The 13,707-nt window shown below is 40.4% G+C and overlaps 1 protein-coding gene across 2 annotated transcripts; it reads right to left on the bottom strand.

Moving 5' to 3' along the window:
- On the bottom strand, nucleotides 1–13,147 carry ercc3 (excision repair cross-complementation group 3). Of its 2 annotated transcripts, XM_058629589.1 has the most exons (15): nucleotides 12,983–13,147; nucleotides 12,076–12,275; nucleotides 11,733–11,969; nucleotides 11,588–11,637; nucleotides 11,335–11,470; nucleotides 10,190–10,360; nucleotides 9,611–9,815; nucleotides 9,138–9,452; nucleotides 8,381–8,565; nucleotides 7,568–7,770; nucleotides 6,521–6,617; nucleotides 6,193–6,310; nucleotides 5,952–6,070; nucleotides 4,202–4,351; nucleotides 1–3,289 (listed from the first exon to the last, which is right to left on the bottom strand). In XM_058629589.1, the coding sequence occupies exons 1-15, from the start codon at nucleotides 13,008–13,010 to the stop codon at nucleotides 3,152–3,154; spliced, it is 2,352 nt and encodes a 783-aa protein (XP_058485572.1). In that variant the 5' UTR covers nucleotides 13,011–13,147; the 3' UTR covers nucleotides 1–3,151. The 2 variants fall into 2 exon arrangements, 1 of the variants encoding a protein (XP_058485572.1); XR_009240253.1 differs by lacking the exon at nucleotides 1–3,289 and having other exon boundaries at nucleotides 4,218–4,351; nucleotides 5,952–6,072; nucleotides 6,194–6,310.
- Between the last annotated feature and the right edge of the window lie 560 nt (nucleotides 13,148–13,707).

The raw sequence follows: 13,707 nt of genomic DNA, 5'->3' as shown, positions 1-13,707 counted from the left end.
TGAATTGTCACAGGCCTTTAACATCTTAATTCCACACTCTTTGTATCATTCTCTCTGGTTTCTAAACACTGGTTTGTTAATGTGCAGCTGATATATTTATAAGCGTAATGACAGAGTGAACCGTGTACAGTCGCTGGTGTCAGAGGGCAAAGCAAAGTCTGGAGAATCTCATGGAGGCATGAGATTTATGTGCGACCTGACAGGCACTTACATGTTGTACCAGGGCTATATGACACTTTCAACAAATGTAAATTAGCAAATTATTCACATCTCTGTCTCACAAGTTAGTCATGTTGATATGAAGTTTTAAACCTCAAAGGCATCACTGCATTTGAACTTTAGATATTTATAGACCTAAGAAAAGTAGCAATTCCTTTCACAGCCCTACGTTAAAAGAAACTCACATATATTAAAAGTGTCCGTCCTGTGAACCTTCACAAAAAACTTCCCTTTGATCTGTATGCGGGTTACCGCGGCAACCAAGGTAGTCACCAAAAGTATGTTTGCAGGCATGGGACACAGCCGGCTTCTGCCCCGTCTGTCTTTTGTTTCATCAAATTGTTGGGGCCAATCGGTCCATGATGATAACCCGCAAAGCCAGTGATTGCACCACCTACTTACTTCACCTGACCACTTCAGTCACTCCACACTCCCACAAACACATTTCACACAAGGTCACACTCTACCAAATTATTGAATATGAGTGAATTATTGTTATTCATCTCATCTGTCAAAATGATTATTGTACTACATGTTTAGAGCTCCAGCTATTGTTTTTATAATCGATTCAGCTGTTGATTGTTTAGTAACTGATTATTTGTTTGGCTGATAAACCCCAAAATGATGATGTTCTAATTTATCATATATCCACATAGTTTTAAATGTGAATATTAGGAAAAATTCAGATTTAAAAGGCCAAAAAATCGTATCAAAAAGTAATTTAGTAACTGATTAATAATCGATTATCCGATGAATAGTTGCAGCCCGACTTGACTCGATACAATATTGCAACTTAATTTGACTGTAATTGACATGCGGTTGTTAATTTTTACCCCAAGTAATTTAATTTCTTAGAACAAACTGGTGGTGAGGGAAATAACTAGTGTCATTATTATCATTATCAGCAAACAGGAACACTTATTTTTTTTAATGTGATTTAATTTTATGTATTAGTTCTGGTTTCCTGTCTGCAAAAGAAGACTAAAATGAAGAACTTGGACCTGCTGCAGTTACATCTCTGCTTTTGAACTTTCAGAGCGACACATTTAACTAGTTAAAAAGTAAATGCCACAGATTTGTCTATTTCCTTCCAAGAAACCATTTAGTAACATTACAAGGAAGAATCAAATTCCCTAACAAAACAAATTCAACAATAAGAGGAGCTTTGGAAATACTGATCGAGATAATCTTCTGATTATGTGGGTTTAACTCTTATTGTTTCACTCTTCTAGCCAAATTCATACAAAGCTGTTTTAATGAAAGCAGAGTGGATTTTCAGAGGGAGAGGGAGCTGCATTGTGCCTGGAAAAAGCCTATGACAGGGTTCGGCTCTGAGTCCCTTCTTGTTTGCGGTGGTGATGGACAGACTGACAGACGAGGTTAGACAGGAATCTCCATGGACTATGATGTTTGCAGATGACATTGTGATCTGTGGTAAGAGCAGAGACCAGGTGGAGGAAAAGCTCGAGAGGTGGAGATATGCTCTAGAAAGGAGAGGAATGAAGGTTAGTCGCAGCAAGACATAATATATGTGTGTGAATGAGAGGAACCCAAGTGGAACCATGAGGCTACAGGGAGTGGAGATAAAGAAGGTGGAGGATTTTAAGTATTTAGGGTCAACAGACCAGAGCAGTGGAGATTGTGGAAAAGAGGTGAAGAAACGTGTTCAAGCTGGTTGGAATGGGTGGAGAAAAGTGTCAGGGGTAATGTGTGATAGAAGAGTATCAGCCAGAATGAAAGGAAAGATATACAAGACAGTGGTGAGACCCGCGATACTGTATGGTCTAGAGACAGTGGCACTGAGGAAAAGACAGGAAGCAGAGCTGGAGGTAGCAGAGATGAAGATGTTGAGGTTCTCCTTGGGAGTGACGAAGATGGATAGGATCAGGAATGAGTCAATCGGAGGAACAGCACGTTAGATGTTTTGGAGATAAGGTCAGAGAGGCCAGAATGAGATGGTTTGGTCATGTACAGAGGAGGGATAGTGAGTATATTGGTAGAAGGATGCTGGGGTTGGAACTGCCAGGCAGGAGGTCCAGAGGAAGACCAAAGAGAAGGTTTATGGATGTAGTGAAAGAGGACATGAAGTTAGTTGGTGTGAGAGAGAACAGGGTGAGATGGAGGAGGTTGATTCGCTGTGGCGCCCCCCGAAGGGAGCAGCCGAAAGGAAAAGAAGAAGAAGAAGAAGAAGAAGAGTGGATTTTCGTCCTCAGAGGCGAAAAGACCCAGGTTTTCTCTGTTCATTGTTCGATGTCTGTGATCCCATTTTCACTTATTTAAAACGTTAACCACCTCTAATACACGTGTAGTAGTCATTTACACTGAGACTAACAGAGATTAAACAAACAGTATAAATTATTACATAACTGCAACACAATACACATTTAAAAAAAAAACCATGACATGGTTTCCATTATTTTTTGTTTTCAAATTTCCATTTAGAGACAGCAGCACTTTACACATGAACAAGGACTGGGATGCATTTCACCTCAAAATTCACCTGCTGCTTCATGAGAGAAACAACATACAGTATTTCCTCATTTGATTACGATACAATTAGATTATGAAATGCGTTTTGATGTCTTGTGAGCCTCCGACGGTGTTGTTTTATACGTAATTACAACAGTAGTTCGATTGATCCACACTATTGTGTATTGAAAACAATATTTACCACTCGGTAAAGTCCTCTAACAAGTGTTTCCCCCAGACACTATTACATCATCGGCTGTGGCGCTTCAGTTACAGGCTTTGACCTCATTAACGTGCGTCTCATTCAGAGTGATGGCAAAAAAAACATGTTGTTCCAAACACACCTGTACAAATCTGATTTGCTGTCCAGTCTTTAAAAGGTCAATCTGGATCAAACATCAGATTTTTCCTGCAGTCTGAGCAAAGCATTGATTTTTTTCCTGTGTTCCACCTGTCTGTGCATCTACTTCCTGAAGCGCTTGAACAGCGGATGAATACCCTTGGCGTTTGCAGAGGACTTGCCGCCGCGGCTTTGATATTCCATGTAGACGGTGTCGTCTGCGCCCGACATGGAGCTCATGGTGCCTGTTCGCCTCGAGAACTGAGGAAGATTAGAGGGGGGGAAAAAAAGAAGTGAGAATAGTGTGATATACAGTACAAGAGAAGAGGAATGCTGTGTTTCCATAATGGTACGTTTCGGTTTGGACCAGTAAATCTCTGGGTCAGGCTTGCGTTTCATCTAGAGCTGAAACGATTAATCGATGAATCAATTATTAACCGATTACTAAATTAATTTAGATTTCTGATTGTTTAAGCTTCTTAAATGTGAATATTTTCTCCATTTCTTTCCACTGGATAACAAATAAATCATTAAAAGTCAATTTTGGTTTGTGGACAAAACAAGACATTTGAGAACATCATCATGTCCAGGTCTGACTAACACCGATCAACATTTTTAAAGATTTTCTATTATTTTATGGACCAAAAGATTAATCGATTAATCGAGAAAATAATCGACAATCGATTATGAAAATAATCATTAATTGCAGCTCTCGTTTCATCAACTCTTTTTTTCCTGCTCAGTTTGTGGCTCTAGCTGGTCTAGTTTCAACTTGAACTTACCGTGCCATTTTACTTTGGCACACGGACACATTTTCACACAATATTTGAGCAATAAAAGGGGCATACAGCTCCCATGTCCTGCCTCCTCTGGGCAGATCAGACCACAACTTGATACACCTTTTACCAACATACCAACCAGTGTCAAGTCTGCAGCCAGTCACCACAAGGACAATTAAAGTGTGGTCCAAAGAAGCCCTGCAGGACTGTTTCCAGTCTTAGATTCTTATATTTATTTATTTATTATATTATTGTTATGTCTATTCTATTCTCTATTTTACCAAAGGAAAGGATGATGTAAAATACAATGGTAGGGGCTGGTTATTTTGTAAACACAAAAAAATACACACAGTACTGCACCACACCAGAGAAAGCGTTCAGCTAAAGTCCTCACCTGCGGCCGTGCGCCCAGCTCCCCTGATACCACCTCCTCCTCAGCGTCCAGTTCTGAAGCAGCCAGCACCTTCTGCAGCAGCAGCTGTTGATCGTCTCTGTTGGAGAACATCAAGTCCTCTTCCTCCATCCCTGCCAATTTAGTGATGACCTGTGGAAGGAGAGGAAAACGTTACAGTGCACATTTTGTTTGTTCATAAACGTCAGCCCACGTCTCCTGAGGAATTAGGGCTGGGGGTTATGGGAAAATCTATAAAATCAAATCAATATTTCTGTAAGGCTGGGTCATATGGCTTAGAAACAATATCTAGATATTTTATCCTAATATACGAGACATTTGGGGGTATATTTATATATACACACACATATATATGTATATATATATACACATATACATATATGTATGTATATGTATGTATATATATATATATATATACATACATATATGTATATATATATATATATATAAATACATATACACACACATATGTATATATAGATATGATATGTATATATATATATATATATATATATATATATATATATATATATATATTAAGTTATAAAATGTTGTGCATTTTATTCCAGTATAATGAATATGATGCCTTTAAAACCAGGAAAAGTCAAATCAGATGCCATGACGATATCCAAAATCTAAGACCATATCCTGTCTCATGTCATGATATAGATATAATATCGATACTTTGAATGTTGTATAAACCTAGTGTTGACAGCAGAACAGCTTAAAGCTCCCTTCAGATGTAAACTATATCTCTGTGAGTGAAAGGTAATTTTCCTGAAGCCAGATTATTTTCTGGTGGCATTCTTTGTTTTCTTCCTCGAAAGCAAACTCCTGCTGATGAAACCAAACACTTCTGAATACTGGCTCCAACTAGTCTGGGGCAAGTGTATAAATAATCCAAATTGCTAACTTTAAGAAAGATTTGTTTTCAGGTCATTGGATTATGTTTGAATAAACAAATGAATGTTGGTCACATTTAGTTTGTCTAGTGACGAGTTTGATAAAAGAAATGGACAATCTGTTATATGAGAAGACTGACATCATGGTACATCCACACGACTACGGTTTCCATTTGGAAAAAACAAAACATAAAAAGCAGATCAGTTCATGTGACTATTTGTAATATATTGAAAAAGATACAAAACAAGGCTTTATCAATGATTGGATTTATATGAACAAATCTTTCTACTGCAATGGCGACCAAACGTTTTGTCAGTATGACCCTGTGTTGTGATGGAAGTGATGGAAGTTACGAGGTTTCTTGAATGCATCTTGAAGCTGCTGCTCTAAGCTCAACGCCCTGTCGATCCTGCAGAAGTGATACAAACATTTACCAGGGTCTTTGAACGTGTCTTGAAAACGACTCCCGCTCAACACGGCACACGCACGCATCATGTGATATACATGTTTTGGTGTTAGTTTGGACACAGATTACTCGAAGCTCTGGTCTGGAAACGGATCGTTTCTCTCAGAAAACTGCGTTTTGTAAAGTGAGAAAATATAGGATTTGCTATCGTTTTATTTTTCAACGCATTAGAAACACAAACTAACCCCCGTTTTCAGCCGGGTTAAAAACGTGGCTGAAAACGAGGGACGTGTGCCGTAAAGTAGAAGTACTGAAAGCCTACATTGTTTAGTTTTAAATGAAAACGTAGTATTATGGATGCAGCCATAATGGTGTAATTCTATGAGAGCCCAAAAATAATGCATGAAAAATGAAAAAAATCACCTTAAAGCTGTAACCTTGGTCCACCAGGAACCTCTGCCTCTTGGTCGAATAAGCCATCTCCTGTGTGTCCTGGGACACCAGTGAGTAGAAGTAGGCATTATACTCCTCTGCTGCCATTCCTACACAAGTGACAAGGCAGTTGTGTAATTATTTGTTATGCATGAGCAAAGAAATCCAAGTGTTTTGGCCTATTTCTTTTTTTCTCTCCCCCTTTTTCATTTTTAATTGGAGATACACTGACCTTTTTTGGCTCGTAAGACTCTTCCGAGCCTCTGGGCCTCCTGCCTACGTGATCCACCATGGGAGGAGATCTGGATCAGACAATTGGCCTCTGGCAAGTCAAAGGAAGTGTCTCCAACCTGTGGCAGGAATGTAGTACACACTCACATCTAAGATCTTTTCTTACAACAAGATATGGAAAGTTGAGAAAGTCTGTAAAAATGACACGTTTGTCATGTCGTAATAATGTCGTGCCTATTACTGGCCACAGGAGAGCACACTGAGGCAGATTGTGGCTGGAGGAGTGAAGTCCTGAAACCAGAAATCAGAAAAAAAAAAGACCGGTTTACCTTGGAAATAAAAATCGTGTTGATCTTTGGGTTGTGTTTGAAGTTCTGCAAAATCTGCATGCGCTCCCCCTGAGAGGTTGGACCATAGATGTATGGCCTAAGGATCACAAAAACAGAAATGACAATAGGCCTTTTCATAAGTTGCTGATAACATTAAAGGGACGGGTTGTATAAGAAATTGACAGATTACAACTTACAAAACAAGACTGACAGAGGGCACGGAACAGAGTTAAGCCACCGAACAAAAGGCTCACCAATTATAATCTGCTCAAGTCTACAATATTTTAGGAATATGTTAACCTCCACTTTACCTCACTATTAGACAGCCTTTTCTGACTGGAAACTAACATTTGGCAGAAGTAGTACACAAAGCAGAACTCTAGACTGTTCACTGTCCTAGCTCCCAAATGGTGGAACAAGCTCCCCATCGACATCCAGACAGCAGAAAGCCTCCACATCTTCGGCCGCCGACTAAAAACACATTTCTTCCGACTCTACCTTGACTAAGACAACGACGACAAAAAAAAACAAAAGAAAAACTTGCTTATACATCGCACTTATGACTAGCACTTTATAGTTTGGCTTACTTGAAGCTCTTACTTACTTCTAGCTCTTGTTTTTACCAAAATGTTTAATGCACTTATTGTAAGTCGCTTTGGATAAAAGCGTCTGCTAAATGACATGTAATGTAATGTAAAAAGCAAGTCCTGTTGCCTATAGCCAACTACTGAAGATGACGGAGAACCTTCACAGACAAGACAGTGCTATAGTACTGTGAAAAACCAACCTGGCTGCACAATCTTCTTTTAATCCCAATTTTGGCTTCTCACAATTAAATGATGCGATACATGTGTGCTTCAGCAACACATTCTGCAAAGTCAGAGTTGATAACAATGTGTCAATACCTGAACTTTTAACTATGACTCAGTTTACTTCATTCACGTCAGGAAAGTGTGAGTTTGATTATTTTAGTTTCCTTCTGTGACCTTTTAAAATGTCATGATAAAGGGTTAATAATAAGGTTATTCTGATTGTGAAATAACGTACTTATTGAGGCGAATGGCGTACTCCTTTAAAGCAAACACGTTGTCGGCAAAGACGATGATCTTGTCGTTGCGGCGCTCGTGAAAGCGGATGAGGAACTGGCAGGCACGGAACTTGTTAGGGTTCATGGTGTAAAGCAGGATGCGCTTCTTTGTCTTTATCGCCACATACTCTCTGTAAAACTCTGGAGACATCGGGCACCATACCTATAACACACACACACAAGACATTGATTTATTGATTTATCAATGTGGACATTGCTCTTGGTCAGTAAAATAACAAAAGTAGTAGTTTTTTGGCATAGCAGGTTTAATTTTACTTTTCTTATTACAGTTTTAAGATATGAATTGTACTGTCATTTTGAGACTGGTTCACAACAGCAGGAGAATCTCCATCAGCCAAGGGTGTGGGAGCACATCTATGTGGAGTGCTTTTTCTATCACACTCTGCCATTCATCAGAAGTGACATGCCCAAGGACACACCGGCATGTAAACGCGCCGAGCAATCTCTGGAAAAGGTCTGGACTTCAGAGCATGTTCAATTATACTAATTTTTTTTATTCAAACGGAACAATGTAAATTAATCAGCATTCAACAATGTAAATAATGTAAATAAGCCAAGGTTCAATAAAAAAAGCTAATTTCCACAAATACTCCTATACAAATACTAACTAAATAATAATAATGAAATATATAATTAAGCTGTGTCTGCAATTTTACAGCACGGCACGGCACAGCACCATATGAAATCCCTCGGATTTACCTAAGTGACTCAACCCCCTCTCTTATTTTCTGGTTTACCATAGCAGGACTCACCTCTGCACACTGGACTTTGGCAATGTAACCGTTGTTCTGCAGTTCCATCCAGTTAGCCTCATACAGCTTAGGCCCAATGAGGAAGTTGAGGTCCACGATCTTGTCATCTTCCCTGACCAGAGTGGCAGTGAGCCCCAGTTTGCAGTGAGCCTGGACGATGGTAAGAACGCGACGAAACATCCTGGCTACAGTAGAGTAAACATGGAATTATTATGTTAGTGCGTTGATTAAAGTGATATTTCCATTTAAAAAAAAAACAAAACACACTTAAGCCACTTAACAAAGAGCTCACCAAAGAAAATCTATGCCTGTTCAAAAATACATTTGCCTTGTGTGGTAAATCCGAACAAAGATTTCAAACACCAAAGGAAAAATTGCTGATTTTCCCCATGGACTTTGGTGCAAAGTGACACAAACTTCATTTTCCAGTCAGAAAAGGCTAATAGTGAGGTTAAGTGTTGGTGAACACATTCTTAAGATACTGTGGCTCCTAGGCACACTTCACAAAAAGGTCTGGGTTTACAGCCGATGGCCTTTCTGTGTGGAGTTTGCATGTTCTCCCTGTGTGTGCGTGGGTGTTCTCCAGTTTCCTCTGACAGTCTTAAAACATGCAGAGGTTCATTGGACACTCTAATAGTTGTTTGTCTCTGTGTGTTGGCCCTGTGGTGGACTGGTGACCTGGCCATGGTGGGATTGGCAACAGCCCCCGTGATCTTCATGTGGAATGAATGAAAACTGACGGTGTGTGACAGCTCACCAGGGATCGTGTGCACCTCATCCAGGATGATGAGTCCCCACTCCTGACTCCGCATCCACTCCATGACCCTCTCAGCCTCCCAGGAGCGTTTGGTGGTGTGACCCAACATGGAATAGGTGCTAATGGCCACCGAGCAGCCGATGGGTTTGTCCTTGGCGTCTGAGGTGAAGCGGCAGATCTGAGAATCGTCGATTGTGGACCACATCTTGAACTGGGACTTCCACTGCTCCACAGACACAGCGGAGTTACCCAAAACCAGACAGCGTTTGCGCACTGTGCACGCTGCTGTCACGCCCACAAGAGATTTCCCAGCTCCTGGAAAGCAAATTACTCTTATGTCACAAACATATTTGCTCCATGGTAAGGATTGACACTTGTATTGTGCCCATTCTTGCGTGAATCTCTTTTGTTTCATCACCATTTTCTTTGTGTTGAGGTTAATGAGACGCATGTTGTACGCATGTTTTGCTCACCACAGGGCAGCACGATGACTCCAGAGCGAGCACGTCCATTGCCAAACATCTTGCGCAGACTCTTTTCCTGATACGGCCGCAGCACAGCGGTGGGTTTCAGGTCTATGTTGATGTCTGGGTTGACGGTATCGTTGCGAAAGTCGTACTCTGCTAGGAGGGGATACTCCAGCTGAATGCAGCGCTTCTGCAGCTCCTCAATCATCTCCTACACCATGTCAGAGACGAGAAGCCAGTTATTTAATTTGTTAAACAAGTTATTACATTTGAAATACAATACATTTGACTTTAACCATGGGCCTGGTTCACATAGGACAAGTCGTATTTGTGCTTTGTGGATGCGTTTTCATGTTAACAAATAGGTGTTCACACTGCAAGCTCAGGGGCCTTGTCTAAATTTCACAGTAGACATGCAGCCAGTGTAACCACACAGGGGAGCTAGATGTGAGCAAAATACAGCACAGTGTTGATATTCAAATAAACTGTTGACTGCACCCTTTTACAGTTGGCCTGGTTGCTAAACAAGTAATATTCAGCAGTCATTTTCTGTGTGTAGCCGAGAAACAGAAATCAGGTGTAAACCTGTTGAATCTCGAAGGAAACCGTCTGCGTCTCCTCTTCCTCCTCCTCTTCTTTATCCATCTGCTCATAGTAGCTGAAGATGTCCTCCGGGACTTGCTGGGTGGAGCTTTGACCCTCACTGGACTGCTGTGAGTTCGACATGCCTTCCTTTTCCTCGACTGACTTGGAGATCTGTTAAAAGGAAAAGAAGGGCATCTGTTACATGTACAACAACAATGATGATGACGGCTACATTTTTTTTACCACTGTCAAAAAAGAAGGTTATGTTGTAGGCTGCGTTTGTATTCCCAGAGGTTTTTAGTTCTTACCAATGCCAATCAGAGCTGAAGCTGCTAAAAATCAATGTGCCATTTGACCCGGGAGTGACTGTCAATTAAATGCATTCCCATTGGTCAAAAAACAATTTAAACCCAGGTTTTAATTGGTGTCTGACCAGATAGTATGGGGTATAAGTCATTGTAGCAGTTTGATGCGTTACACAATTATTTGCATTTTTATTCGCAAACGTTAGGACAATCAAATCAGTTACCGAAATAACCGATCCATAATGTTTCTTTTTTTGGTTTCTTTCTGTCGAGGAGCTAGACCCACTGCAGCCTGGGACAAATTATGAGCCAGTGAGCCCCAGGCACAGACTGATAAAAGTTATTTGGCTGAGGGGCCCCTGTCAGATGAATAACACAACCCATGTTATATGACTGAGGCGCCCTATGAAGACATATCACATAAAATTACAAATTTTATTTGGCTTTATAGCCCCATTAAACTGGCAGGATGAGTGATGTTGTAGCAAAGATATTGGGATAGAGGCTTGGGCTTTTGGGCCCACTGAGCCTGGACCCGGTTGACACATCCAGTAATCCATCCACAGTTATTTTGTGTCAATGAGATTATTCAAGGCTGTTTGTGTGTGTTTTTTTTTTAAAGAATCACATCAGCGCCTACCACTGTTAACTAAGGATTATTTTCATAATCAATTAATCTGCCGAGTTGTTTTAGCCTCTGTTAACTGTTTAACTCTCTTCTTCTAATAATTCCCATCAGGCTGTACACTGAGCGGTGTAAGGCTGCCCTCCACAGGTCACAGTTCCAAATCACAATTCAAAGTTGTGGATTTTTTACCACTCTTCCTCTTCTTGACATACCGCTGACTTGCTGTGGATGATTTCAGTGATGAGTTCAGTCTCGTCTCCATCCACAGTACGCAGGCGACATTTACGAATAACACTGTCCTGCAAGAGGCGCTGGATCACGTCGGGGAAGGCACTCTCAGCAAAATACCTAAGGTTGGACAGCACAGCAGGCAACACAGTTTGTGAGAAAACAGTGGAAGTGGAAAGAGAGAAAGAGTAATAAGGAATGATGCAAAGATAGAAGTGGCTATTGATGTAAGTTTACCTGTTGCGCTTGAGCACCAGCTTAACTTTGCCGTAGCTCACTGTGCAGAGCTGGTTGAAGATAAATAAATAACCAATTATGCACATTTTCTAACAGTCCTCCATTTGTCTTCCTTCAAAAACAATACATGCTCTCTCAGTCTCACCTTAATGAACTGAATGATTCCCTCAGGTAAAGAGGTTTTGCTGAGTTTCTGCAGGTACTCCACAATATCAGAGGTCTGCAGCCCCACACTGACAGCTGCATACAGGGAGTAGGCTGTCAGCTTGTACTCATGGACGTGGTTAGGCCTACACACTGGCTCTGCAATGGCCACCAAGAAATCCTGTGCATACTTGTATACTGGGGAGAAGGCTTCCAGAAAGATGTGTCCATCTGGAGCCTTGAGGGGAATAAAATAAGATAACAGATAGGGGCATAACCTTTGGCAAAGAACATAAAAACAAGACTATTGTGCTTTTAATTTGTAAACTTTATTGAGTTCTTACCACCCAGATTGGACGTGAAGAGTGATCATCCTTGAGGAGCATCTGCGAACGGTAGTCTTTGCCTCCATATTCATCCAGTTTGATACCAGACTCCTCCACTTGTTTCCCTGCAGCAGCAGGTATGGCCTCCTGAGACTCGCTGCCCGCCGCCTCTTCATCGTCATCATCGTCCTCATGGAAACGCTTTTTGGACTTCTTGTCTGTAGAAGAAACGACAGAAGACAGAAAATGATGTCATTTTTATTGTTGTTTCTATTAAAACTGTTTTTATTTGTTCAGACAGATGCAAAAATACTGCATTACATGAACTATGTATCTTTACATACATGACACATTAAACTGATTATTATTATTCTTTCTATTGAAGACAAATACAAAAATAAAGAGTATTTTTTTCATTTTTCTTTAGGTATCTCCCTAGAAGAAGACACTGGGTTTTTGCTGATGGAGATGCCGAATATTTTGATTAATTCTTTGACTGAACTTTCCTACAACATTGTTTAACATTACATGAGCAGAATGCATAAATGTGAGTCACTTTCTCTTATCAGTTCTAATTCACTTTGCCTTTTAGCTACCACAGAATGTGAGACATTTGTAAATCTATGTTGCTAACTTAGGCTGTGTGGTCGTATGTTGCATTTTAACATTGGGAAATATTACTTTGCCATTTTAGTGTTTCAGTGCAATTTACATAAACAACACAAAAGGCATAACCTATGGCGAGACACGTCTGAGTCCTACTTAAACATATATACTGTGTATTCTGTATTTTCACAAGAACAAACAACCAAGTCCTGCCATCAGCCTGAACAACGCTTTCACTTCAACTGCATCCTTTGGCTAAAACATAGCAAAGGACGGAATTAACGTCAGCTAACAGCTAAACGTAGCCTTAGCAACTCACCCCGGTCTCCTTTATCCCTTTTACCCATTTTCAAAAAGGTTTAAGCGACCAAATTATTCCGTAACGTGTAGGGTTTGTCTCCGAAATTAGCCTAAAACTAATGTGGATACACGGATAGGCTACCACTACTTCGTCTTATTGTTTGGTTGGCAAACAGCATGTGGATGCATTACCGCCACCTTCTGGACTGGAGTCTGCATTAGTGCAGTACCCGATTATTCCAACAGTACGTAACATGTAACTGGAGTTCCGCTCCCTCTTGACCACAATAGTAAAAGAGACGCCTGTAAAAGTGTCCACAGGACACATCGATACATGGACATAGACACTTATATATCGTTATATTCTATATTTATCTATATCTATGTATCTATAATTCATAGTTTCATATTTGTAAGACCTTTCTAAAGGCCATAAAAGGCCCAGAAAATCGTATTTCCAAGAGTGACGTCACAGATGTGTACGAGCACACCAAAGCGCGGTCATGTGGCATCCTGGGAACGGAAACTTAAATTAAAGGCGATGGGGTGTTTTTCTTTTACATTTTTCAGAATATTACGACAAAACAGTTTTTAGATATTTATTCTTCGTCCATTAGCATTTATTTTACAACGTATTATTGATGTATTAACGAGCTGCTATGTCTGATTCATTGAGGAGAGTTCCCTTCTCTCCAAATCTCTTAATGAACACTCCAGTCCAGCAGGGGGTGGTAATGCAGCTGT

This window comes from Solea solea, chromosome 5 (assembly GCF_958295425.1).
Source record: "Solea solea chromosome 5, fSolSol10.1, whole genome shotgun sequence".
NCBI lineage: Eukaryota > Metazoa > Chordata > Actinopteri > Pleuronectiformes > Soleidae > Solea > Solea solea.
The sequence above is the reverse complement of the archived record's forward strand: the minus strand, read 5'-3'. Positions and strand labels throughout refer to the sequence as shown.

Coding starts and splice junctions, on each gene's coding strand:
- ercc3 (XM_058629589.1), bottom strand. CDS start 13,010: ATGGGTAAAAGGGATAAAGGAGACCGGG. Junction 9,816..10,189: donor TTTCCTTCGAGATTCAACAG/GTTTACACCTGA, acceptor GACATGGTGTAG/GAGATGATTGAGGAGCTGCA. Junction 6,311..6,520: donor ACACGATTTTTATTTCCAAG/GTAAACCGGTCT, acceptor TTCCTGCCACAG/GTTGGAGACACTTCCTTTGA.